This window comes from Anneissia japonica, unplaced genomic scaffold (genome assembly GCF_011630105.1).
Source record: "Anneissia japonica isolate Jap-2015-1 unplaced genomic scaffold, ASM1163010v1 scaffold234_len1672027_cov178, whole genome shotgun sequence".
Lineage (NCBI taxonomy): Eukaryota > Metazoa > Echinodermata > Crinoidea > Comatulida > Comatulidae > Anneissia > Anneissia japonica.
The window spans coordinates 509,593-521,841 of NW_022738761.1; the positions used below are offsets into that span (position 1 = coordinate 509,593).

At 34.1% G+C, this 12,249-nt stretch overlaps 2 protein-coding genes across 5 annotated transcripts in view; both read right to left on the bottom strand.

The window, feature by feature from the left end:
- Positions 1-1,948: 1,948 nt before the first annotated feature.
- On the bottom strand, positions 1,949-5,658 carry LOC117117706 (TBC1 domain family member 9B-like). Its single transcript, XM_033262099.1, has 5 exons — positions 5,634-5,658; positions 5,365-5,510; positions 4,975-5,140; positions 3,579-3,697; positions 1,949-2,731 (listed from the first exon to the last, which is right to left on the bottom strand). The coding sequence occupies exons 1-5, from the start codon at positions 5,656-5,658 to the stop codon at positions 1,949-1,951; spliced, it is 1,239 nt and encodes a 412-aa protein (XP_033117990.1).
- Positions 5,659-6,267: 609 nt separating this feature from the next.
- LOC117117738 (TBC1 domain family member 9-like) overlaps positions 6,268-12,249 on the bottom strand; it is a 23,816-nt gene continuing 17,834 nt past the window's right edge. For 2 of the 4 annotated variants that reach the window (XM_033262138.1, XM_033262142.1), the window contains 9 exons: positions 12,108-12,238; positions 10,501-10,563; positions 9,863-10,007; positions 9,240-9,348; positions 8,460-8,649; positions 8,008-8,154; positions 7,779-7,890; positions 7,098-7,332; positions 6,268-6,513 (listed from right to left, as the gene is read on the bottom strand). In XM_033262138.1, coding sequence (XP_033118029.1) covers positions 6,283-6,513; positions 7,098-7,332; positions 7,779-7,890; positions 8,008-8,154; positions 8,460-8,649; positions 9,240-9,348; positions 9,863-10,007; positions 10,501-10,563; positions 12,108-12,238 — 1,363 coding nt within the window. In that variant the 3' untranslated portion in view covers positions 6,268-6,282. Of the gene's footprint in view, positions 6,514-7,097; positions 7,333-7,778; positions 7,891-8,007; positions 8,155-8,459; positions 8,650-9,239; positions 9,349-9,862; positions 10,008-10,500; positions 10,564-11,326; positions 11,387-12,107; positions 12,239-12,249 lie in introns of all 4 variants that reach the window. The other 2 variants (XM_033262139.1, XM_033262140.1) reach the window with 2 other exon arrangements.

Here is a 12,249-nt window from a genome sequence, read left to right on the forward strand (position 1 = left end):
GAATACACCCAATCTCTTGTGTGGCAAGACAAATACATCATGATTCCAGACAGAAATTAAGATTTTTTATTTATATTTAATCCCATAATAGTCATACGACTGACAATAATGCCGACCAATTTTATAAATCATAATTTTTAAAAATAATAAAAGTAATGATAATAATAATAATGTAATAATAAAAATGATGATTTTAATAATGATAATGTCAGTTTTACGTCATCATACCTCTAACTCATTTCCCATTATTGTCCTGGTCATTGGATTAGACACCTATAAAACATATCACTCGACCCTTGGATAAGTATTTCATAATGCTGCAGTGCATTGGCATTTCAGCCTACAATGTGCCTTGCATAACTACACCACATTCAGCCTATCAACACACAGTAATAACATTTTATTTGAAATACTGTCCTAGGTCTTTGAAGCATTCTAAAACGTTGCCAGTCATGGATTCAAGGGGGAGGGGGCCTTGCCAGCATGCACCCCCCCCCCCAACCTAAATTTTTTCAAAACAAAACAAAAAATTTAAAAAAAGAAAATACTACTCAAATTTTAAGTATAAGAGTGCCATTTCCAGCCATCTAGAGGTTCCATAATCATAAATTTTCTTACCTCAGTCCCAACCATTGTGGGGCTAAGGTATTATAGACCCTCCATCTTTGAAATTACCTCTCTGGGCCCCCTCTATTTCAAATTCCTGGATATGCCACTGGTAGCCATACAATTCCCCCTTCAAATCGAGACCACATTTGGGACCTGAAAATTTGGGCTTGTCTTAGGTTTCCGTACCCACTCAGAGGATTAGCTTTGTCTTAAAACATTGAAGATTGTTAATTGGCTCTATCAAAAAGTGGTCTTGAATTAGAGAGATCTTGGAATTAGAGGGGTCCACTGTATATAACACAATTAACAAACACAAGAGATCTAAGAGCAAGTAGGTAAAATCATTATTTTTGTCAACATCAACATATTCTTTAAAGCATTTTCCTTTCCGTAAATTTTTTTGGATTGCAAATTTTTAGTGGGGTAGGCAACCCTTTATTTTAGGAGTCTGCCCCCCACCCCCATCATGTAGATACACCACTGGTGTTCGTAGAATAACATGATGCCATCAAGGTCTTAAAGTGATGTTCCTGTATTTGTTAATTATATTGTATATCCTCATAATAGCACTGTGTCTTTCTGCTCACTTTATACAGTAGAATATAATTAATAATTTTATCTTGAATTATAAAGGCACTGTCGCAAATAGCAAACATAACTACATTTTGTAATTGAAATCAATATACTGTTTAACAAATAACATTTCAACCAACTTTGCTATATATAAATGTTTTATAAATAGTAAATCTATATTTATTTAGATAAAAATAAAGACAAAAATTCTTATAAAATGTGCATTTGGCTGCAACTTTACTCCCAACAGTCTGTATCCAATTCCCTTACCACCATAATAATAATAACTATGATTAAAAAAGGTAGCCCTTTTAATTTCTTATAATATTCAAATAGTAATAAAGGTGAAAGTAGACTAAGTGTAAGTAGGCTTAGGTATAAATCAAGTTCAAAGTTCAAATACCAGGCACTAAACTGTGTCCATGTATATTTTCAATTTTTCATTCTTGTGTCCAAAAGTCAATGTAGATATCAAGGAAATCAAGGAATGAACATTTCTTTTGTTTGGCTGAGAACAACTAAGAGGACATTCTGATTGCTAACTGTCTATAATTCCTGTTTGAAATAATTCTACAGGGGGAGACCCAGAATGTTTTTAAACAGGGGGCACAACATATTCAGAATAGATAAGTGAGAGTGCTCATTTCAATATATTTTAAAATTTAGTGGCAAAACTAAATCTACTACACTACACGTGCCCCCTGTGGATCCGCCCCTGTTCTAAATTCCATGCAGACCCTACCATGCATTTCTTGAATGCATTCTGCTATGTTGACCCAGAAAAACTCTCACTAAGTTGTCTCTGAAGCGCTTTCTTGCTTCTATATGCTTCCATCAATGGTAAAATATCTGGTGCTTCTTCAAAATAGTTGACTAATTCCGGTTCCATCAACATGGAAGCAAGAAACTGTTCAAATGTGATAGCCCATTCCGTGTCCAGCTTCCCAACAGGTTTGGGGAAAGACGTCGGCCTCTTTACATCACCCTCAGGTGATTCCTGACCTTCCCTTGCATCGCTTTCCTTCAAAATTTCATCATCCCTGTTATTAGCACTCTGATTGGCTGATTCGTTGTCATCATTATTGCTTATACTTTCCTCACAAGATGCAGGAAATTCTTCCAGTACTGCATTAACACTGCTAGGTTCTACATTTTCATTTTCTATATTATCCACATTGGGATTCAGTGTGTTATTAATATTATCTTCATCTTTTATATCATTTGCTGTTATTTCCTCTTTTTCATCGTCACCTCCTTTCTCTAATTCCTCTGTTGCATCAATCTTTTCATCCAATTTAACCTCCACCTTATTTTCCTCCTCTGTTGTTTGCTTTTCATCTCCCATAGGTGGTTCTTCTACCACGGGTGTTGAACTGCTACTACTAGGTTCATTGCTATGGACACCACCTCTCTTGTAGAACCGTTTACCAACTTCACCCATCTCAAAAAGGACAGACCCAGCGTTTGCTAATGCACCATAAAGTTTTTGTTCATTCGGTCGTTCCGCAAACATGCCATACATGGTTTTCAACAACTGAATAAACTGGTCCTGAAAAACATTAAAAATTCAATAAAAATAATTAAATAGCTCATTCAAAAGATTAGTAACTTCCAACTAGAAACAGATCTTATAAATTACTGGGTATCCTGTTAAGTAGATATCTAGTGTTTTCCCACACGGCCCAGTTATGTTTAATAACCAAGGACCAGTTCGAGCCAAAAAGTATCCCTGCGATTTACCAGTTAATTCACCGGTACACACTTTCTATAACCGCTCGGACACTAGCCTATTTACCTTACCATCTGGATTATCCACGACAATTTCAACCACAAAATTGCTGGGTAGAATACTGTGTATGGAATGATTCACCTCCTCACATGCACTATGAAATCGAAGTTGGATTGAACAGTCAATCCATCATCATTACATCACATCATTGGAGCCATAAAGGTGGCCAGTAGCACAGGTACACGTTCGATTTGTAGAGATTTACCATTATTCAAAGAAATAGTCTTGAATATACTAGCCTATGTACAGATTTTAAAGCAGCATTTATAAGTTGTTGAGCTCAAATACCATTCCCGAGTGTATGTGGGCGGGTATTAGCAGCAGTAGAAAGTAAACAAAGAATGGAGTTGACCATGGGATAAGTTGGAGTTTACTTCCGGAGTAGTTTTGTTACACAGTGTTTACCGTGAGCTAAAACTTGCTCGATCGGGCGAACTCCCGCTGAGTGCTCAGCGAGATTAACCGGTGAAATAAAAAGAATACGGTTGGCGTTTTTCGCTCGAACGGTCCCCAAGTCTCATAATGAATAGAGGTGGTTTAGTTGTGAGAATTATCATTATTCAAACTGTTGTTATAGTTGTCATCTTCCTTCTTATCATTATCATACCTGATACATCATTGGCAGGTTCTTGTAGCTCTTCCTTTTCTCCTCCTCTTCTCTTTCCCTTTCCCATTTTAGCAAGATGGACTGGTATCCTTCCTTCTCAGCCTGTCTTCTCTTTTGTCCTGAAAAGAAAGATGACCTGATTAAAACATGATCAATAAGAATGAAGCAGGCTTTATAATGCTTTTTTTTTTTTTTTATCAAATCAGTAAATCTCAGAATATGCCCAAGATTAACATTATGACTAAATGTATAAAGAGCTCCCACAAAGCCATGACAAAGATCAAAGATTAAGTTGTGAGACTTGCAATTATCAAGTTTTATATCTTTACACTGTATTATGTTTACATATATCTAAAAATGATTTACATTTAAAAACTACAAATCACAATTTTGTTACATTGTTATTACATTACATGCATTATGTTTAGGTACTTCTTAGGCAAACATTTTGAAACCGTACTGTACTGTAAGTATATGCAATCATGTGTAACATATGCATGTACACTGAATGTTATGAAAGTATAATACATACTCCAAGTATTGAAATACACGCCATCGTGTTGGGATTCAATATTTCGACATTAATTATGTCATCATCAGGAATCATTCATAACTGAATGTTATACAAATACTGATAGGTAACACATTGACTCCATACACCCACAAGGGCATGCCTGGTATGTCTGAATACCAGTGTCCTAATTACTGGACTGCAACATCATGGAACAAATCCACAGAGATGAGTTCTGTATGTGTATCAGTGGTTGATCCAGGAATTTGAAATAGAGAGGGGGGGGGGGCAGGGAGGGACTTTCACAGATGGATAGTCTACACCACCTCAGTCCCACTATGGTTGGGACTGAGGTAAGAAAATTTATGATTATGGCACTTCTAAATGGCCAGAAATGGCACTCTCAGACTTTTGAATATAATTTTCATTTCATTTCATTTATTTATTAGACACAATGCCCTGGGACTTCTAAAGAAGCAATTGCCTCTATGACTCAGTGAGCCAGAAGTCCCAAAAGTTCTTTTTTTTCTCTATTTTTTATTATAATTTTGACAAATTTAGGGGGCCTGGGCCGGCTGGGCCCCTGTTAAGTCTGCCACTGTGTATTATAGGAGTTTAATCTAATGAATGGGGTAATGAGGTACACATAGAGGCAATGGCATGATGGGTTATTTATCACTGTGTCCACACTATTTAGTTTATAAATGACAAATTTTATTTCGCATACGTGGGCATAAGGATGTCACATACCAATATATGGGCTAATCTCAGGTGTTGTCACATAACTTTATAGTTTAAACAGAGCCTAACACTGCCATATTATTATATTACTAAGTGTCATATAATCCTCATTGTCATTGAAATAATAATTGTTATCATCAATACCTAAATCAGTGAGTTCTATACCACTTGATCCCTCTAGTAACACTGTTGGAATTTCAGCATCCCCCATGGAACTTAATTCTTCACTACCGTCTATCTCAACCCCAGGTGAAAGGTTATTGTCAGCTACTGAAGGCTTATCTTGTACATTATTGGTAACATAATTTTTCTGTAATATTTAAATAAAAAGAGATAAACATTATTCATCTTGAAATTGCATAGCTACGAGGTAGCAAACAAAAACAGAGCACCGCATGGTTGCAGCTTTCACTTCGCAAAATAATTTGTAACTTTTAGCAGTTTAATATGGGATTGGTGCTTTGAAATGCGCTTTGAAGCACCAAAAGGCAACAACTCTCTCTGAATTTAATAAAAGATGAGAAGCCTACTGACCCTTTCACCTTCCACGTCGATAGCACTGGACGTTGCATGATTCTGGTCAGCATCAGCCTGCGGTTCAAAGAAACTAGTGGCTTCAACAGCAGAATCAGTTGTTTCACCTTCAGATGCTGAAAGTTCCTCATCAGTTGCACCATTTTCTACAATATAAGTAAGAAAGTCAATTTAAATAATTTGTCTATTTGAGTTTATTTTTAATCCTCCCTCACAAACTCAAGGTCACATGTATGTGTACAACACCTAAATAGTTTGATTATGTTTACCAGAGTCAATGCACTTAGCAAACATAATAGTAATATTGATATGTCATGCTGAGTAAAAGACACAGTGCCAGCAAACATTTATTGATTATTGATTAGTTAGAATATATAAAAACATAATTATTCATGACCAAATGAGGCTTGCTGTCCCAAAACCAGCATACTGTCACTAAATGTTAAACTGAGTAACATCCCCCAGCTAGCCCTCATTTTTTTATTTATTTTTTATTTATTCAACACATGCTTACCTCATTGATAGCTCCAGAGAACAACATCCATATTTCTCCTTTAAGACTCTCAGGAATGCCCTTGATAATTAATTTGTGTGTTTCTATTGTCCTGTACATACATATCCCCCTGTCTCTTATACACATCTAGATGTGTGGTAATGCCATGATATGGACAGTGATGTCATGATAGGAATGGTGATGTCATCATGGGAACGATGATGTCATGATGGATATGGTGATGTCATCATGGGAATGGGGATGGTGATGGCATGATGGATGTGGCGATGTCATGAGTGGGACAATGATGTCATGTTGGGAATGATGGTGTTATGTTGGAGATATCATGATGGGAATGGTCATGTCATTATTGGGATGGTAATGTCATGGGGATATTTATATATTTATTTATACTATTTTGAGCATTATATCATTTTAAATACCTTAAATAACAGGTAAAGCTCTTCAAGCTCCCTTTGGCTAAAACATGATTCAGGAGTCAAGCTACGAACCACCGTCCTGCGTGCCGAGTCTTCTAATTCCTGCACAACCTTTAACCTCTGATTAAGACGCATCTTCTCAATCATATCATTTGTTAGAAATCCAAAATTTATGTATGACTCGTCGATCAGATCTGTGATGTCATTGCTATGTTGCTGTGGAAACATTAAAAAAAATATTGTTAAATAAATCAACAATTATATTGTGTGTAATATTAAAAATAAATCTTTCAATAAAGATAATAAATTAATTTTAGTTTTCATATATAATGATTATTAAGTAGAGATTCCATTTGTTCTTATGTACAGTATTTCTTCATCTAAATTCCTGTCTTCCTTTCATACACTTCAGTTCGCTTATTTATCATGAAATTTCATCACATTTGTTCATTCTTATAAATACTAGAATCTGCTTGTATACATTGTTACACCATGGAGAAAATACATATCCTCCATGGTTACACTGAAGATGGCAGTTGTTCTGCAGAAACATGCTTGTTTTAATTTTTTTAACATTTAGACCTAGCCTACATGGTCAGCTTGACATCAATTGTGAATTTTATTAAAAATTATCAAAATAAAATATAAAAAAAGATAATTAATGCACTTATTTAGATTACAAGAAAAAAAAAATTACTATAGACATGTACTATATAGAAAACAAGATGTTGAACTTTTGTTGTTATTTGTTTGTTATTCAATTTCAATGAGATACAATACAAATATTAATATAGACTTACTTGTTTCATTTCTTCCTCCTGTCGTTCTTCGTGCGACTGTTGTAAGGTTGCATCATGATTGTAAACATTCTCAAGATAACGACTGAGGATAGTCATGGCTTGACCATCATCTGTACAATCGATAAGCTTCTCGCTGTTCGCATCCAAAACAGCTAGAGCAATCTGGAAGATGATCTTGGCACCATCGAAGAAAAAACAGTCAATAATGTTGACAGCACTGTCAAATGGCATCACACTGGTAGGAGGAAATCAATCAATCAATCAATCAATCAATCAATCAATCAATAATCAATACATAAATTTATATAATATTTTACTGGTGGATGTATTAAGAGTATAATTAAAGGACTGCTATGTTCTTTCATAAACGGACACTGATGTTATTATTACTAAAATTAAAATAATTATCCTTGCTGTTAACACCAACACTATATGCCAATTCCTGCTGCTTATGGAAGGGTGCTTACTAGAAAAATGAACGTATGTTCCACAAGTGATTGATTCAATGGCCAGAGGTAATAATGTAAAGCACATATATGCAGTATATTGCCATATGTGCTATGGAAATTGTGCATTATTATCATCTTTCCATTTCTGAAGATAGTGAACTTTGATATTAAGTTTAGTATCTATGCTGTTATTATTATTAGTATTACTATTGATATCTCAAAAACACTGTACCTCAAAAATATTGTCAAAAACCATGAGAGTGATATCATACTCAGTATTCCCAAGTCCTTCATTTGATCATATAGTTGCGGTAAATATTCTTTGGTTAATCTCTCAAACACACCTGAAAAAAACAAAACATAAAACACCTGCGTGAACTATCACAGATAACCTAGTACATACAGGTCGCTACTACCTGATATAATAAGAATAAAACACCTTTGATGCTTGGCTTGCCTACCTTGATCAATCAGAGCTCCAACCACACGTGTGTTGTAGTAGTCAGGAAGAAGCCGTTCACAGATCGCCACTAGCAACCAAAATGCTTCTTCCTCATTTGCATAAAGAAGCAAGACAGATGTCACAATGTTCATTGCCTGACAGTAGCCTAAAAAAACAATGAAATCCTTTTTTGCTATTTTGTTATATTTTTCTCAATGTTTTTGTAAAGGGCTAGGAGGAGGAACTGCCTAAGTTATCAAAAAACCCTGATGATGAAAATAAGGACAATAATCATGACAATGATGATGATGATAATTATGATATTAATTGATCATGATAATGATGATCGTGATAATAATATATATAACAATGACAAAGATGAACAATAATGAGGATAATAATCATGATTCTGATGAGGTTAAATGATGATGAATATGATAATGATTATGATGATGATGTATGCTTCATTACCTATTGTTGGGTTCCTGAAGGCATACGCTGTTAAGACACGTCTCAAAGCAGCAATCCCTAACTCAGACTGAAATGCTGGATGCTCAGGTAGCGACCGATGCAAGTCACGCTCAATCTCTTCTGTTGCTATATTTTCTTTTCCTAAACTCTGTTCCACAAGTGATAGATAATAACCAGGATGGGTAGCCATCTACGACAAAAAAATTGCAGGTAAATAATATGAAATAATACATACACATAAACCTACCATATAGAAAAAATCATTAAGAGTTGCTAAAGACTACTCCAAACCTCAATTAAACTCATTGCTACCACTTTTAGCAGCAAACATTTATTCCTTTTCATGACATAATATACTGATCTCATCCAATGCGAGTGGTGTATCAAGAAAACAGGATGGGGAACAGGATGGGGAAGAAAAACCATCTGCACCCCAGAAGGCCCCATTCCCACCACACCAACATGGAAAAATTAAAAAAATCTCCTTATACCACTGCATTCCCCCATCTAGCATCCTCCTAATTTCTTACTGTACTCCATTCAGCCTCTCCCACATGTCAGTACTCCTACACATGCCAGTGTCTCTGGCTAATTGGACTGTATTTATTCCTCTCTTAATCTGTACTATTACTATCTCTCGAAGCAGCATATTTCTTTTGTTCAAAAAATATTTTTTACTCATCTTTCATTTTAGGGCTGTATGCTTAAAGGGATATTCATTCATCCCCCAGCTAGCCCTCATTTTTTTATTTATTTTTTATTTATTCAACACATGCTTACCTCATTGATAGCTCCAGAGAACAACATCCATATTTCTCCTTTAAGACTCTCAGGAATGCCCTTGATAATTAATTTGTGTGTTTCTATTGTCCTGTACATACATATACCCCTTCAGAAATAAAAATAAAAATTGCACTAATTAATATGCGGGATTCAGTTTTAGGTAATATATCAATTTGGTGACCACCTCAACAGTAATTTTATATTTTCATTTGGCATAAGGCAGTCTCTTTCTTCCCCTCACCACAACCGCCTTTTTTGGTGCATTTTAACACAAACAGAAATAAATCAAACAAAACTTGTATGCCAATAAGAATAACTTATTTCAGATCATCATTACTCGCTCATTAAATTTTGTATATTTATTTAGTTTGGCTCATGGACCAAAGATTGCCAATACATTACTGTCTTATGATTTTAAGTGGCAATTACACATACGATTCCCTACATAAATTAAGTCTTCTTTTTGGTTAAAAGGAAAAATCTTATAACTCAAAAGGACTTGAACACAAGACCCTAGGAATGGAAGGTAAGCATTTTACCACATGCTAAACTTCACTACAGTATATAGCTCCATTATATTAAGATCTTGCCTTCATTATAAATGTATTAGTTAATCCTACCTTCCATATTCCTTAAAATGTACACTCCATAAGTGTTCCTTGACTTTTTCCTTTGGGGAAACACCATCTTCACTCCTGTCGTTGAACACTGTGATCAACGCTGGTTGTAATTGCAATGGCAGCTTCATATCACCACTCTTGTCATCTGGTAGAATTAAAAGAGTATAATTTTGATAAATAATTACTATTAATATAATGAAAATTCAATTAGATATTAAGAAGCATGCCAAAATCTCAATAATTTTGCTCTTATAAGAAATGAAACAAGCATGATGCAAACTATGAAGAATCTGATGCAAGACAATGAACATCATTATTATAATCATTATCATCATCAACTTTACCATCATTGTAATCATCATCATCATTACCCTAAACATCAAATATCACCATTATCATCACTATCAATATTATCATCATCAACAATGGTCATGTACTTTTATAGTGTCTTAAACAGTAGAAACTGTCTTTTACCATCACCATCAACCTCATTACCTTCTTCAACCATTCACATAAAGTCTTAAACTGTGTAAAAAACATGTTGAGCACAGCAATCAAGAGAAATGGAACAAGATTCAACAAGAGATGACATAACAATGCATGGAAATCAAGTAATAAAATGGAGGGTTTCAAGCTACCTTTAGAGTTTGAAAACTCTTCAATACCAAGTGTTAGAAAATAAACAGACATTTCACCAGACTCTAGATAGAACATACATAATACAAACACTAAGTACAACCAAGTTAAAAAAATAAAAATAAACAAACATTTAAAATTGAATAATCAAAGGAACAGAAAGTGCGTACCCTGAATAAAAAAAGCATGCTAGGGTTGATTCAAGCGAGAAGGTAGCCTGCTGGCATCTGTTTACAAAAATTGCTTATTAAAATTTATTATTGTATCAATATTTTATAAAAGCCACATACCAGTAATCAAATTTTGTACCATTGTTACCATTAAGTCTGACTATGGTTTAGGGAATGCAGTGGCTTTTAGTGGTGAGAAAAAATACTGGTGTCACAGGATTTAAAGCCTAGAATCGGAAAACAAGCATTTTGACCAAAAAGCTACATATTCTGTGCTGGCAGGGTCGCCACTATATTAAATTCGAAATATAAAATTCTCAGGTTATCTACAAGATTAATACGCAAAATGGCACCCTCAGTGGCTACACTATGATGTGTTTTATGCAAGTATCTGCCAATTTTGTATATAAACGAATTATGATGTCATATTACAACCATATTTGGGCAAATCTTTGGTATTTGTCACAAAAACTATGTAGTGAGGACAGAGCATTAATGTTTTTTAAACAATCAAAGGGAATGTTTATATTAGTATTTATTAAATATATCAAAGAAATAAGTATAAAACCATACAAAAGAATAAAAACCAAAAATTGATTACTACAAAACAGGCACCAAAGCAGCATACAACTAAGAATTTAATTGTTTTAAGACTTACACATTAGTTGATTATCATCACATATTAATGATGTAGTGTAGTAGTATGGATATAATTCTTCTGTAATTAGAATATTATAGTTTCAGCACCACTTTATATTCTGCACCGAAATTTCAATTCAATAAATGCAGGTAATGTTATAACACTTTATGTGATCTAATTTAAGGGACTATTGCAAAGAAAATACTAATTGTACTATTTATGCATCTACTGCATACATTGGCAGGGAATACTATTTTTCTAGTAATTTTATTAAAAAATACAAAGTTTGTAATTCGAACACTAAAATTATTTGTTCCAATTCATTAAATATATAAAAACAGTATATGCGCATTTTCCATTCTAAAATTCTAATTTGAATAACAAGATTATATGTTTGTCTTAAAATATAACCACGGAAACCAGTTAACCCAAAATCAAAGCCACACATTTAAAATGGTATAAAATGTCTCAATTTTTTGTTATTTAATGTACCACAGTATGAAAAATGAATTAATGTTAGTACTGGATTTCTGATCTTTACTAATAATGTATTGATGTTAGCAGGTCTTAATTAGTAGGTCAGTTCATTCTAATTTCTTTAAAATGAGTATGTTAATCTACTACTTCATAATCTCTAATAAAAATCCAAGATTTTAAGTTTATGCTACTTTTTATTTTCATCCAAGAAATCTGAAATTATTGTATTTTACTATACTAGTAAACATGAACAGTCAAACGTCCAAGCTATGTGTTTTTGAAATAAATAAAAATAATGAAATAACATAAATACAAATCTTACCTGGTCTAGCAATGGAAGTACTACCCATGCTGCCTAGACTAGCACTGAGCTGTGTTAGGCTCTTGGTCTCAGCCTCTTGTAAGCTCTCACTACCAGACGAACTAACAGAAACATTATCACCAGCACTGGACCTGTATATGAT